This window comes from Liolophura sinensis, chromosome 6 (genome assembly GCF_032854445.1).
Source record: "Liolophura sinensis isolate JHLJ2023 chromosome 6, CUHK_Ljap_v2, whole genome shotgun sequence".
NCBI lineage: Eukaryota > Metazoa > Mollusca > Polyplacophora > Chitonida > Chitonidae > Liolophura > Liolophura sinensis.
Window position 1 is genome coordinate 39,936,021 of NC_088300.1, and position 16,328 is coordinate 39,952,348.

General features: G+C 38.7%; 1 protein-coding gene across 2 annotated transcripts in view; it reads left to right on the forward strand.

The window, feature by feature from the left end:
* Positions 1 to 16,328, forward strand: part of LOC135466306 (uncharacterized) — a 161,699-nt gene that overhangs the window by 82,128 nt on the left and 63,243 nt on the right. For both annotated transcript variants that reach the window (XM_064743726.1, XM_064743725.1), the window contains exon 10: positions 3,165 to 3,316. In XM_064743726.1, coding sequence (XP_064599796.1) covers positions 3,165 to 3,316 — 152 coding nt within the window. The remainder of the gene's footprint in view (positions 1 to 3,164; positions 3,317 to 16,328) is intronic.

The following is a 16,328-nucleotide window of genomic DNA, read 5'->3' on the forward strand; positions in this document are numbered from 1 at the left end:
ATAAGCATGTATATACTACCTGTATTGAAAAAATGAATGTGTATGTTGTGTATGTAATCAACTTGTTAAGGTTAATGTGTCGCTGTATTTTAGTTCTCCTCTGTACATGTAACCATTCATAGACGTTAAGATGTTCATGAATTGTGAACAAGTTTTTACAATCATTAAACCCACCAGTAAAGAACTCAGTAAGGTCAAGGTGTGAACATAGTGAAAAAATATGAAGTTTTAGAATATGTTGATATTCCTGTCCAGGTGAACATTGACTTCAGTCTTGGTAATATGTCAGGAAGGTGGTGTTATTGACTTCAGTCTTGGCAATGTGTCAGGAATGTGGATGTTATTGACTTCACCCTTGGTAATGTGTCGGGAAGGTGGTGTTATTGACTTCAGCCCTGGTAATGTGTCAAGAAGGTGGTGCTATTGACTTCAACCTTGGTAATGTGTCAGGAAGGTGGTGTTATTGACTTCAGCCTTGGTAATGTGTTGGGAAGGTGGTGTTATTGACTTCAGCCCTGGTAATGTGTCGGGAAGGTGGTGCTATTGACTTCAACCTTGGTAATGTGTTGGGAAGGTGGTGTTATTGACTTCAGTCTTGGCAATGTGTTGGGAAGGTGGTGTTATTGACTTCAGCCTTGGTAATGTGTTGGGAAGGTGGTGTTATTGACTTCAGCCCTGGTAATGTGTGGGGAAGGTGGTGTTATTGACTTCAGCCTTGGTAATGTGTCGGGAAGATAGTGTTATTGACTTCGCCTTGGTAATGTGTTGGGAAGGTGGTTTTATAGACTTCAGCCAGGCCAATGTGTCAGGAAGGTGGTTTTATTGACTTCAGCCTTGGTAATGTGTCAGGAAGGTGGTGTTATAGACTTCAGCCTTGGTAATGTGTTGGGAAGGTGGTTTTATTGACTTCAGACTTGGTAATGTGTCGGAAGATGGTGTTATAGACTTCAGCCAGGCCAATGTGTTGGGAAGGTGGTTTTATTGACTTCAGCCTTGGTAATGTGTCAGGAAGGTGGTGTTATAGACTTCAGCCTTGGTAATGTGTCAAGAAGGTGGTTTTATTGACTTCAGCCTTGGCAATGTGTCGGAAGATGGTGTTATTGAATTTGGCCTTGGCAATGTGTTGGGAAGGTGGTGTTGTTGACTTCAGCCTTTGATATGTGTAGGGAAGATGGTGTTATTGACTTTAGCCTTGGTAATGTGTCGGGAAGGTGGTGTTATTGACTTCAGCCTTGGTAATGTGTCGGGAAGGTGGTGTTATAGACTTCAGCCAGGCCAATGTGTCAGGAAGGTGGTTTTATTGACTTCAGCCTTGGTAATGTGTCAGGAAGGTGGTGTTATAGACTTCAGCCGACCCAATGTGTCGGGAAGGTGGTTTTATTGACTTCAGCCTTGGTAATGTGTCGGAAGATGGTGTTATAGACTTCAGCCAGGCCAATGTGTCGGGAAGGTGGTTTTATTGACTTCAGCCTGGGTAATGTGTCAGGAAGGTGGTGTTATAGACTTCAGCCGACCCAATGTGTCGGGAAGGTGGTTTTATTGACTTCAGCCTTGGCAATGTGTCGGAAGATGGTGTTATTGAATTTTGCCTTGGCAATGTGTTGGGAAGGTGGTGTTGTTGACTTCAGCCTTTGATATGTGTAGGGAAGATGGTGTTATTGACTTCAGCCTTGGTAATGTGTCGGGAAGGTGGTGTTGTTGACTTCAGTCTTTGATATGTGTCGGGAAGGTGGTTTTATTGACTTCAGCCTTGGCAATATGTCGGAAGATGGTGTTATTGACTTCAGCCTTGACAATGTGTAGGGAAGGTGGTGTTGTTGACTTCAGCCAGGGCAATGTGTTGGGAAGATGGTGTTATTGACTTTAGCCTTGGCAATGTGTAGGGAAGGTGGTGTTATTGACCTCAGCCAGGCCAATGTGTGGGGAAGGTGGCATTATTGACTTCAGCCAGGGCAGTGTGTCGGAAGATGGTGTTATTGAATTTGGCCTTGGCAATGTGTTGGGAAGGTGGTGTTGTTGACTTCAGCCTTTGATATGTGTAGGGAAGATGGTGTTATTGACTTCAGCCTTGGTAATGTGTCGGGAAGGTGGTGTTGTTGACTTCAGTCTTTGATATGTGTCGGGAAGGTGGTTTTATTGACTTCAGCCTTGGCAATATGTCGGAAGATGGTGTTATTGACTTCAGCCTTGACAATGTGTAGGGAAGGTGGTGTTGTTGACTTCAGCCAGGGCAATGTGTTGGGAAGATGGTGTTATTGACTTTAGCCTTGGCAATGTGTAGGGAAGGTGGTGTTATTGACCTCAGCCAGGCCAATGTGTGGGGAAGGTGGCATTATTGACTTCAGCCAGGGCAGTGTGTCAAGAAGGTGGTGTTATTGACTTCAGCCTTGGCCATGTGTTGGGAAGGTTGTTTTCAAGACAGACAGTCAGCTACTCATGCTATAGCTTATTGAGTTCAGTTGAGCAATTTAAGGACTGGCATCTTGTGTAAATGTCACCAGCTGTTTCCAAGCCCCTTTTGCATGTTATATGGTCATCACAGGAGAAGTGATTTACTGCAGCTAAGCTTTACCCAGCTTTTACACTTAAACCTACTTCTGGAAAGGTCTGCTGTCTGGAGTTCTAAACCATGCAATTAGCAACTTGGCATGAATGTATATTTCATCAGTGTTCTGTGCTGTACTGTAGAATGTTTCAACTGCTATGTATGAAAATGTTTCATTATTTAAATCCCCAAAATGAAGGATTATCAGCTAGTTTCATGCAAGCTCATTATTGTTCAATGACCCACCATAGATAAAACATTTTGAGCTGTACAATTGCTGAGTGTTCTGAATGATCCAGTGAGTGGGGTGTAAATTAACATTGAGCGAACGTGTAGAAGAGTAATATAAGTTTGTCTCATTCACGAAGACTACAGCCTGTGTTTTGAAAGAAATTACCTATTAGCCAGGCAGTCAATTACAGTTGAACCAATAAGTTCAGGTGTCCATGACTGAAAGAAGCAATCACTGTTAATCGTTTTTTCGCTGCCGTTCGCAGTTCATTGAAGTTTCCATTGGTTGCACATTCTAGATTCCTTAATGCCTCTATACATGGCACTGATCTGAGATTTTCATGTGTTCACTCGGGATTCATGCTGTACTCCATCTTGTCTCTTTCAGGAAGCTCTTAGAAACAGATTAGTGTTAGACCGCCATACAGAAGTAGCCATTAAAGAAAGAAGATCAGCGATACAGAGGGAAGCAGCCGAATTAACGTCTTATATCAAACAGAACCAGGATGTTACTCAGACTCTGGTGAATATATGCCAACGGTAAGCAGAAAACGGTACTGATTTCCTCTCAGATTGCACCATTATAAATTTGTTCATGGAATTGCCTTGTGATGTCATGAGATTATGAGCATTTGTCAACTGCTTTTTGCCAACCTAATTCCTCAACCTTTTGACATATGAAAAACCAATTTCAGTGCAATTTAGGCACATTTTTAGTTTAATTTTGGAGACAAGACTACATTGGTTGGGTTGAACCAATACTTCACAGAAAGTATAATTTGAATAGTCGACAAAGAATAATTCCTTCAGAATATGCTTGAAAAAAAAACAAACCCACTTAATTAGCACACATGCAAAAAAGGTGAAAAATTACAGGTCCAATTAAACTAGGAGACATGTGTGATTTTGTAGTATTGTGTTATATAACCACACCTGCTCTTAGGGAACATGCATTTGAGGTGTATCTACACTTCATCATTTAACAGAACATGCTTAAGACCTTACAGTCAGTCGTAGTTGTGTGCGATACAAACTTTCAGTGCCACGGCATTTTGAACTTTGTTAATCGACTTATTTGATTGTATGGTAGTTTTTTGCCATACTTAAGAATATTTACCTAATGTGACAACCAGCATTGTGGTGGGAGGAGACTGGGATTGGCCCAGGAGGAAAACCATGGCCATCCACCTCTCTCATAATTGAAATAATACACGAGTGCTTGTTGTTTGAAATTGGAGTGTTGTATTCTGTATATGTATATTGCTACATGTATATTGTTACTACAGTATTGCCATGTTGGAGATTTGTTCTAAAACACTTACCCTAACATTTTTCCGTATTCTAAGAGTTCTATTGAGTTCAGAAAGGTGATATGAGGTTTGCTTGGAACATGGGGTGATATTCTACTGGGAAATTGTAAATTTCAGCACCAAAAAAATATTTTGTGACCTTTGTTTGCCCCTTGGTGGGCCAAATTTGAGGTAATTTAGGGAATACATTACATCCATGAACATTATGAAGATTTCAGGTAATAAGTGCTATACCAGCTTATGAATATAGCCATCAATGGCTATATTGTCATAGCCACTTTAAGTTAAAAAACAGATTGATCCATCAATGAGCTTAGCATAGTGCAATAGCAGCAATATTCCGAAAAAACTGAGAAGCCATATATTTGACATTTCAATTTTATTTGTCATCCTGTATCCTGAAGATGACAAATAAAATTTTGTCGACATATTGAAACGTCATAGATGCGACTTCTAACTTTTTTGAGAAGTATTCTATGCTTTTACATTATGCTATGTTTTTACATTATGCTATGTTTTTACATTATGCTATGTTTTTACATTATGCTATGCTTTACGTTTATGGATATTACTATTATTATTCTTATTAGTCCCATTACTCTAATATGTGGCTCGGTGTTATGTTGTTACATGTCATTTACATATAAACCAGTGTTTTGGTAATTGCCTTCATTAGGAAACTGATATTCTGGAGCAGATGATTAGGAAATGAGGAAATAACTGTATTTATTTTATTTATTTATTGGATTGGTGTTTTACGCCGTATTCAAGAATATTTCACTTTTACGACGGTGGCCAGCATTATGGCGGGAGGAAACCGGGCAATGCCCGGGGGGAAACCAGGCCAGACTTGAACTCACGGCGACCGCATTGGTGAGAGGCTCCTGGGTCATTACGCCGCGCTAGCACGCAAACCAACTGAGCCACAGAGGCCCCTAAATAACTGTAGTTATATATACTAGCTGAATAGGTCTAATTAGTAACTTGCTGAAGTCAGTATATGAAGTCCCTGATCTGAACTGTATTCAAACCACCTATTCCTCCTCCCCAGGACCGACACCGATGACTCATTTTGTAGAACGTCAGCTTAAGGGGGCGATAGATTCAGGGTCAATCCTGAGTAGGGTCACACCTAAAACCTGAAAAGAGGAAATTGTAGCTTACATTGTTGGAGTTCAGCATTAAGCCTTGGCATAGTGCAATGACTGGTTGACCTGTATCAGTATAATGGCTCAGGTGAGGCGGCTTACTTGCCTTCGGTAAGTCATCTCAGCGAAGAAGCACTAGATAAAAGAGAGGTGAGAATCTGTCCTGCAACAAGGAGGTACATTACATGCACTCCAAGGACTCCTTCGTCGTCACATGATTGAAAAATTGTTAAGTACGACTTTAAACCTTAAAGCACACAGTCACTCCTCAACCTAGGAAAATGACCACCGGTGTAAAGTTAAATATTTTTGAAAGCATGTTAAGTTCCAACTTAGATCCTGAACTTAAGCGAACTTAATTCTCTTTCTTTATAGCCATACTGGCATTTGTGGCTGTGAATCCAGTCTTTAACCAAATTAGTTGATCAATGAAAGAAATTTTTGAAGAGATATTAAAGTATGACGTGAATTTGGATTTCTTCATGATTCCTGGGGACGTCAGGAGTTCTCTCGTTGTGTTAAGTGATACATCGACTGACAAAAGAACAAAAGTAAAATATGCATGAATATGCTGCATGATACAGGTGTCACTATATGTGTATGCAGATTGCTGACGAAGATGCTCACAACTGCTGATGCAACTGTGTTTTTTAGATCTCAACATGGAAATGCATGACCTGCTGCAGTGCATTGCCATCGATTCTTGTCTGAGATGAGATGGACCTTTATATTAACTGAGCCAAATCAATATGATTGCTGCAGTGTTGTGTGACATGTACCGGCGTACAGTATATCAGGATGTATTCTTTGGTACATGTAACAATATAAGTGACACATCTCCGCTGGATGCAGGTGTGCAAGTATTTTGCAGTGGGTCTCCAGAGTTTGAATCCTTCAGGAAAATTTGACTGGCTTCAATGTTTTAAATGTCGCAGTTTCGTGGGTTCTTCGTGTTATGACCTGCCCAGGACTATGACCTATGAAGGATCATGTTGGCAATCTGACATTACTCCACCTGCAGTGACACCTTTCATCAACACGTTTTTTTTTTGTTTTGTTTTTTTTTTTGATTTTTGTATTACATCATTTTGAATTTAACAGAAGGTATTTCAGAAACAAAGTCGTACAACAGTCTAGCTCACTGATTCTTTCTTGTCTGAGTTAAAAGGTCAGGAATTTTGGATTCACTTTTTTTTTTCACTGTATATCTGTACACAAACAAGATTATTATATATACATATATGTGTTAAAGTTCCAAAGTATTCTTGATAATCTAACTTTCAAACCTGAAAATCTGCAACACTATATTTGAGCTTCATTTATGGCCATATAATCAGGGATGTTTAAGGTTTTCAAATGGAGTGAAGTTTAACATGTTTATGTCTGTGTGTTTGTTAACTGAGTTTTTCACTCGATGTCAGAAAGAGTCTGGCAAGGTGAACTTATGCTTTTCCAAGTTAGCTTAAATATGCACAGCACACTGATGTGACTGTCCAGTACATTAGAACCAATGTTATCTGACCCTAGGAGGAAGTTAGCAGCTGACCATGTATGTCACAGGTCCAGGCCAGGTAGAGCACCAGACTGCATGCAGTTGCGTACAACAGTGCATGTTGTCACAGGTCTTGGCCAGACAGAGCACCAGACTGCATGCAGTTGTGTACAACAGTGCATGTTGTCACAAGTCTGGGCCCGGCAGAGCACCAGACCGCATGCAGTTGTGTACAACAGTGCATGTTGTCACAGGTCTGGGCCAGGCAGGGCACCAGACTGCATGCAGTTGTGTACAACAGTGCATGTTGTCACAGGTCTGGGCCCGGCAGAGCACCAGACTGCATGCAGTTGTGTACAACAGTGCACGTTGTCACAGGTCCGGGCCAGGCAGAGCACCAGACTGCATGCAGTTGTGTACAACAGTGCACGTTGTCACAGGTCCGGGCCAGGTAGAGCACCAGACTGCATGCAGTTGTGTACAACAGTGCATGTTGTCACAGGTCTGGGCCCGGCAGAGCACCAGACTGCATGCAGTTGTGTACAACAGTGCACGTTGTCACAGGTCCGGGCCAGGCAGAGCACCAGACTGCATGCAGTTGTGTACAACAGTGCACGTTGTCACAGGTCCGGGCCAGGTAGAGCACCAGACTGCATGCAGTTGTGTACAACAGTGCATGTTGTCACAGGTCTGGGCCAGGCAGAGCACCAGGCCGCATGCAGTTGTGTACAACAGTGCATGTTGTCACAGGTCTGGGCCAGGCAGAGCACCAGACTGCATGCAGTTGTGTACAGCAGTGCATGTTGTCACAAATAAGCTACTAGCCATTTTTCAAATTGCTCATGAGAGATTGTGGTTACAAACTTTGACAATGACAAACCACTTGCACTTTTTGATTTATAACTGAAGTGAATGTCTGAATATGCTCTGTCAAAAAATAACGTTGAAGAAAAGAGGAACCATATAAAGAAAATCTTCAGTCCTATGCAACTTCATATGTTCACAATTATTTTATACGTATATATCTCTGGGCTGCTGAATTGGCACTGCGATCCAGCCTTCAGTATATTTAGTCAATTTGTCTCACAAGTGAGTAAATTTAAAGCCTGGGAAGATGATACGTGTGAACAGATGGCTGCATGCATGTATACAGCTCTCTTTGGGGGTGAATATCTCAGGGGTCATTTAGATGATTGAGGAATGAATACAGCTGAATAAATGACATCTTAAAGTCAGTTGTATTTCAGTTTAATGTAAAGGTAAGGTATGATCAGAATGACACAGTGCCTGCTGTATATTACACTCACATAAGTACATTCACCTGCACGATGTTGGTTTACTGTGTTCAGTTTTATTGTCTACAGGAGGAAGACTGATCATGGACTGTATGAACCAGCCTGTTTATAATAAATAAAGCAATGTAACTATGAAGAAATTCATTTTGTCGATGTGAATATTTTGACTTTAATTGTCAGGAGAATTGTGGCAGAACATGAGATCGTCGAAATGAATTTGTCGGGAGCTTATTTATTATGCGCGAATAAGCTGTTCATTGGATGATCTAGAACCTGTGTACATGTATATCTTCTCAGAATTGAGTGACTGAATGTGTCTTGATTGTGATCTTTATTGATAACTGTTGGTCGCTTCTCTGGCACATCCCTCATACAGCACATCATGTGCCTGCTCATATTTGATTTTAGTTGTGATCATCATGTGGCTTTATACATTGCCCTGTCTGTTGGTCAATCAAATTTTGAACGTCTTGATCTTTTTAACACAGCAAAGCTTTTCTTAGGACGGAACAAGCTTGTATGAGCTTTATTCCCGCCAGTTGTATTTTGCACTTATATCTGTGTGTTTATTTTTAAGTTTTATGGCAAATAAATGAAATGAATTCATGTAGCTAGGGGACAATGTGTAGGATGATATTGACATTATCACGGATGTTGCAGCTATTTGCAAATTTGCATGTACATGTGTTTCTTGGGTATTTTTTTTGTAGAGGTTTCTTTGGAAATTGATCCTTCAACTATTACCCCGAATATACAAATGGAAATGGCAGGATGCAAAATAATGGGGCATGGGATAGATTTAGCCAAGCCATGACGTAACCCAGAAGCTTGCATGCACATACTGTGGGCTAAGCTCAAAGGATAATATGGCAAAGTACTTGATCCTCAACTGTGCCAAGCCAGGCACTCCAACCATGGTACACCTATATAGCTAATGAATATTTCTGTGGTGAAAGACTTGCTAGACGAGGTATTGTTGACGTAACTTGAAGGTACTCTTTCCTTTATCATGGCAATTACAGATAGTGGAATGCAAGGCAATTCTGGCAAAGCAGTTAGGCTTTGTCATAAACAACTACACAAGTCTAACTAATCAGCAGACTTTAAATATTTAGTGTTGTAAGGCTCAGTCTGTCAGTGTGTGTAGGAGTTTTAAGAAAAACAACACCAATGTTAGTCTTCAAATCACTTGCATTTTTAAAATAATTCCAAGTAATGCATAAGGGGCATAAATCTTTTGTTTCTAAGATATGTTCCGTAGCATTGATTAAGGTGTCTGAAATCGAAACCCTTTGTGTGAATGATACAAAGTAAACATCATTGTTTTTGAGATCAATCCACCATTGATACTTAGTCTGAATTATTTATAACTGCTTTCTTTGTGGTGGCATTACTGTTTTATACATGGAAACCGTGTGTATATGCAGTCTGACACACAAGATTTCTGCTGTCTGCTTCATTGCTGACAATCTGATAGACTGTAGTGGCTGCATCAAAAGAGTAATAAATAGCAACTGTCTGATGTGTGCATGTCATATACATGTTATATACATGTCAAAAGAAAAATTTAAATAAAAGATGAAGGCTGCCAACATCACAAAGATCATGTGTATACATATATGGTTTTATCCTATGTCTGTAGGTTGTGACAGCTAGCTGTATAGACACATATATGACGCACTCTCTACTTTTTTGTTCTATAGTCATGCACCTGTATTCGAATGCCATCTATATTTGTGCAGAAATTAATTTTAAGATCATTTCTTTTTTTAACTCTAGGCTTAATTAAGTTAAGACTAATCCACATATATTGTCTGATTTTCTTTGCAATATTTCGCTCACTCTATGGAACCTCAGATCAAGTTTTGAAAACATCACTGATGCATGCACAACTTTTGCAAATTTCATTAGTTCTAATTGTTGTTGATAATATGTTATAGCTGAAAATCAGTTTGCTCTGTGTACCCTAACTCATCAACCTTTTCGCATATGAAAGATTGACTTTCAGTGCAGTTTATACATATATGTAATTAGATTTTGAACAAAAAACTACATTGGTTGGAATGGCCAATTTCAGGGCTTCACAAAAGGTATGGTTTTATCAGTCTATGCAGAATATGTTTGAATAAAGACCCTGCAAATATGTGAAAGGGTTGATCAATTACAGTGTGCAAATTTTGTATTTTTAGCATTGGATACAATTTCTCTGATTTAGCTTGTTAAATAACATCTTCAGATTGCACTTCTTGGCTATAGACAGCTACACTATTTGACTGTGTATGTATTATAAAAAATTCTTTGAAGCAAAAATTCATAGTTTGTAACGCATTATCAATTTTTACACATCATTTTTGCACATTGTAACTTACTTTAATGTAACAGAAAACATTCTTTATTCCCTTGATTAAGACTAAATTAAGCAATCATGTCCACATTCAGATTGTATATATATAATTCCAAATGCAGTTTCAAATTTCACGTTATTTTCAAGGAATATGAATATGAATGTCCACAGAGATCTTTATATAGGATATGTGTTACCAGTAACTAAGGAACATGTTACGTACGTGTCAAAACAGGCAGTGGTTTAGTTACATGGCATAATACATGGATAAATTGTTGCTGGGAACAAGGTCGTACATGTATAAATCTGTTAAGTAGAGAACAGTAGATTAATCAGAGTCTATCCGCAGGGTAGAAATATCTCTTTACAAAAAAATAGAAACCATGTTTGGACATGATTTTGCAACAGAATTTAAAAGCCAGTGGAAAAGATGCCTGGATGATTGTTTTATTTTCTGGCCAAAGGAAGCCGGGCCAATTGATCTTCTCTTTGATGGCCTCAATAACCTTCATCCCCAAACATCCTTCACAATGGAAACGTAAAATCGAAACAAAATGAGATATTAATAGAACTTCAATCATATCTATGCAACAGGGATTGTCCAGAAGGATTAAGTGACAATTAGGACCGCTCATGGTCATTCACTGACTGAACTGAGGGGACCCTCACAGAAAAAACCTGATGAGAAGTTAATTCCATTTGATTCAACACATAATCCCAACAATAACAACATCTTCCCAATCATTCTGAATACCTTACTTATTCTAAAAACCTGACAGGATGAAAGATATTCTTGCCCAGTCAAAGGTCATTAATAGGAAATGACAGGCTTCAAGCCTCAAAAAAATGTTCACTCGCGCTCACTTTTCAGAAAAATCTGTGACTCCATCAGTTTCTAAATGCAATAAATGTAATAGATGTGGAGCATACATACATATGTTAGAAGGATCAATCTTTCAATTTGAGAGAGAAGATTCTTTGTTTAATGTAAAATTTGACGTGTGCTGCACTTCAAAAATGTTGTATATGCACTTGTTTGCATGGGGTGTGGCAAATAATACATTGGCCAGACCTCAGATGTCCGCTCCAGAGTGACGCTGCATCAACAACATATCAACAACAAAGAATATTGTCATCTTCCAGTCAGTAAGCACATTCGCTCATGCACATTGTCATTGACTCCCTCATTTTAAGTCTTTCCATTTTATAAAGTATTAAATGGAAATCAAGCCACCTTAGATGTAAAAGAAACTTTCTTCATAAATAAATACAACCCATATCTCAATGGTAGTCATTGGCCCTAATATGGTATCTCATAATATGATGATGTACCACGTGCTTGTATAATTTATGCTGATTAATTGTGTCAAAGAGTTCATTTTTATTACTCACTGTGTGTATTACTTATTGTGTATGTACAAATATTATGTCACAGCTTATCCGCAGGATAGACACTTTCAGGTACTGAATAATCTGCTGTTCCCTACTTAACAGATTTATACATGTACGACCTTGTTCCCAGCAACAGTTTATCCATGTATTATGCCATGTAACTAAACCACTGCCTGTTTTGACATGTACGTAACATGTTCCTTAGTTACTGATAACACATATCCTATATAAAGACCTCTGTGGACATTCATATTCATTGAAAATAACGTGAAATTTGAAACTGCAGTTGGAATATAACAGAATGTAGAAAGTTGAGAGGGCATTTTATTATTTTTTCCCTATATATATATATATATATATATATATATATATATATATATATATATATATATATATATATACAGTCAAAGATGGATTGAGGTGATTTGTCTGAATATCAGCTTTATCTCTGTACAGTTATGACATTTAGGACACTGTGTGATGTCCCTGAAGACCATTAATACACCCACTCGCTTACAGTAGTCTACAGTATAGTTACTATAGTTACAATAGTTATGTATTATACATGTAGCGGATGGCTGTGGGTTCCCCCCCCCCCACACACACACATCCCGCACCTCTCCCTGCACCCCCCCTCATCCCCCACCACCCCCGGGATCTGCCCGGTTTCCTCCCACCATAATGCTGGCCGCCGTCGTATAAGTGAAATATTCTTGAGTTACGGTGAAATACACCAATCAAATAAATAAATTAATTAATTATACATGTATCCGTGAATGTTTTGATAAGGAACAGAGATTAGATCAGGGTTATATCAGCATCGTATCACCTGAAACTATAGCTATTACACGAGTTCAGCTGAATGTGCAGAGTTGCGTGACGGTATGTATAAGGTTAATGTTTGCACAACTCTCCAGATCCTGACACAGTGCATGATCACAATAAGTGATGAACCTGACCAGTAACGTGCATGACACCATAAAAAAATTCAAATTTTATGCTATGTATTAGCATATCTGCCAAGGGAGTTATTTTTTTTTGCTGGCATTTATTTGTCTGTGTGTCTCAGGCTGTCTGTCTGTCTGTGTCTCTGTCCGTCACTATATGTCAGCAACTGTATGGAAAAGCTGGATGAAATTTTGTGTTGATGTTGAGTTCATTAGTAATTAAAGCCTGTACTTAATTGCCATACATGTCGAGTTGTTTAATGCTTGCATCCCTAAGAACTAGGTAATGAAGGTACCAGGTGATAAGGCAGGTGTGAGTACTGAGATCACGGTTACATAATGATGAGCTGTGGTTAGACTGGGGCTATAATTATTAGTGGCTCTAGCTATCATTGTACCCCAGGGTCATCACAGTGATGATGCAGGCAGTGAATCGACGGCATTAATTGATACAGCAAATGGACGAGTAACGGGATAAGGGTGACTAGCTTTGAGGTAAATAATTACTCACTACTCTCATATATTTATAGCGTATTTGTGTTTATGGAAGTGAACTGTAGCGTACGATGAATTTCCCTGAAGATGGTTGACGTGCCCCTAGTCGTTTAGACTTTAGTGCACAATTTTGTCCCAGGGACATGCTATCAAATTAAGTCTCAGCTGGGAAGAGAAGTGTGGATGTGGCAACTTGGAATCATTACATCGGGGTATTTTGATTTTGGTGAGTTCTTACTGTTTGCCTTTTTACACCTCAACCAAAATCAGACTAAGTATGGTGTACCCATGTAGATGTAAGCCTTAGTGTCGTATACACATGCACTGGGCCTTCGTTTAGTACAGTATACACACATTCATGGGTGTGGCACACTCTCCACCCAGCAGGTCATCACCTAAATATTTAATAAACCCACAAGCATCAAGTCATAAATCTAGGCACGGTTTGTTTGGATCATATTATATTTCATTGTTTCCCTGTTATTAATTATTTTGGCTTGATGGTCACATGTATGATTTTTTATGTTTCTAGATTCACGAAAGTCGATGTTGTTGCTTTAATTGAAAACAATTGTTTTGTTCAATTTTAAGCCTGTTGGGCTTAAATTTCCACTTATGGATGTCTTTTTATATACAAACTAGGGCTGTTTTTCACCCCTCAACCAATATTGGCCTAAGAGTATTGTGCGGGGGTGGGGGGGGGGGGGGGGGTATCTGTCCATCCAATTTCTTGTACAGTTTACCCCTCAATTATCAGATGTACAACACACTTACATTTTGCCATTAGAAAGAAGTCTGCAAGAATGCTTGAAGTCACCATCACGTGTAGTCAAATATAACGTTATACTCTCAAAAGCACATGACAGCATTCCAGCATAACTGCCTTACTTGTCATATCTGCCTGATTCATCGTCACATAAGGAATGTTTTCACGTCACATCAGGAAAATTTTACAGAAACTGCCAAAGATTTTGTTTTTGAAGACTTTTCACTTATACAGTTATATCATTTTTTTTTATATTGTATATTTTTTTTGAAATGTGGTGCTAGCTGCATTCTGTAGGATATCCTTCATGTCATGTTAATTGCGCCTCGACTCTTTTGGGACTGAAGTACCACTTTAAGTTATATGTCTTGAGAAAACATTATGTTGCGGTAGCTTGTATGGTTATATGTCTTGAGAAAACATTTTGTTTTGGTAGCTTGTATCGTTATATGTCTTGAGTAAACATTATGTTGTGGTAGCTTGTATCATTATATGTCTTGAGAAAACATTATGTTTTGGTAGCTTGTATAATTATATGTCTTGAGAAAACATTATGTTTTGGTAGCTTGTATAGTTATATGTCTTGAGTAAACATTATGTTGTGGTAGCTTTTAACGTTATGTGTCTTGAGAAAACATTATGGTGCCGACATCTCAACTTGAATCATTTTCTTTGTTCACCTGCTTATGATGACTTCATTGCTAGAGTGTTGAAGGTGGGGTGCCCGAGAAACTGATCAAATGTGTAGACAAACATGACATAAAGGTGATTCAGTATGTTATTAGCCATATTTGAGAGGTAACCTTTTAGTCACTTGATACTCCTTGTTTTCCCAGTACGTAAATGTAAGTGTTCCAGAATTGGCAGCTCCACTGGGAAAACACCTTTCCTCTTCACAGAAGATTGTGAGAGCTGTTTATTGGCATTGTGGAAAAGGTACAAAAGTGTGATGTATAATTTTAGCTTGACCAAATGCTCTGTTTTATATTTTCAATCTACATACATGTACACGTAGGCACTGTTTGTACATGTTTATATCACTCATATAATATAACTCAACTCAGGCATGATTCTTTTCCTATAAAATCATAACTAGCATTTTGTTCTGTCCAGTTTCCTCCATTGTTGGCTGCTGTTGTATATGTGAAATGTTCTTGAATATGGCGTAAAACACCAATCAAACAAATAAATAAGTCTGTAGGTCATTGTCATAGATAGATTGTCAGTGCTTCACAGAATTGAAGATTGTCCATGTGGATCATGTTTGTTCAGGCTCAGCAGTTGACTCTGTGCTTGTAAGTCACAAGTCGCAGATTGGTCACTAGTAATAATGAATACTATATGTACATACAGTCTTATTAAAGGCATGGTGTTAGACGACCTATTGTTCACTAGTAATAATGAATACTATATGTACATACAGTCTTATTAAAGGCATGGTGTTAGATGACCTGGATACAAGAAACTGCCTAATTGGGTTGTCTTGACCCCTGGTGCTGGAGCATTGCCATTCTGTTTAAATTAGACGCTATGATCTATATAATGTGATTTGTGAGTCCTGGAATCACTCTTCCATGAACTGAAGATCCTGTTATGTGTACAGTCACCCTTTTTTTAATTTTACATGCAGACACCTAGCTGTTCTGAGATGTTCCTGCTGTAACGGGTGCTGTTTTGAAAACCTTTTTTTTTTTTTGCACAAGTTGTTGTTCTGTTACAATAGGAAAGCTCACATCATATCAAAACTCTTTCTTTCACTCACCTGAAACTCTTTCTTTTTGGGTGTGCATGATGTAACTTAGCATGTCAAAGCTTTGTGCTAAAAAAAACACACATCCTTTTAATCATACAGTACAATTTTGACTTCCAGTCACCCAGTGGATGTGAATAATAAAGACCATGATGCCACAGTTAACATAAATGTACCTTGCACATTATGATCAATCCAATTAAAGTTGCTGACCACCGTTTTTGAATAAATTGCAGCTTCGTCTTCTAAAAAAGATGAACTCTTGGATAGAAACCAAAACGGTTACACCATTAAAAACATATCGATGATTGTTTGGGAGTGTTTTGAAAAATAATATGATCTTAATTTTTGGGAGAGCACCCAGGTCCACCCTAGCACAGGAAACACATGATTTGAAAATGGCAGTTTGCAGTTCTGGTGATGTCTGAGTGTCAGTTATATTTTTGTCAGTTGTGATGTGATGGTCTTTACTATTCTGGCATAACGAGGTGATATGAATTCAAAATTACTTTACAATCACATTGAGCCTGTTTCTGTTAGAACAGCTAATACAATGGTTAGCATCGAGTTCCAGTTTTGTGGATGTAATGATTCAGAGCAGTAACCATAAATG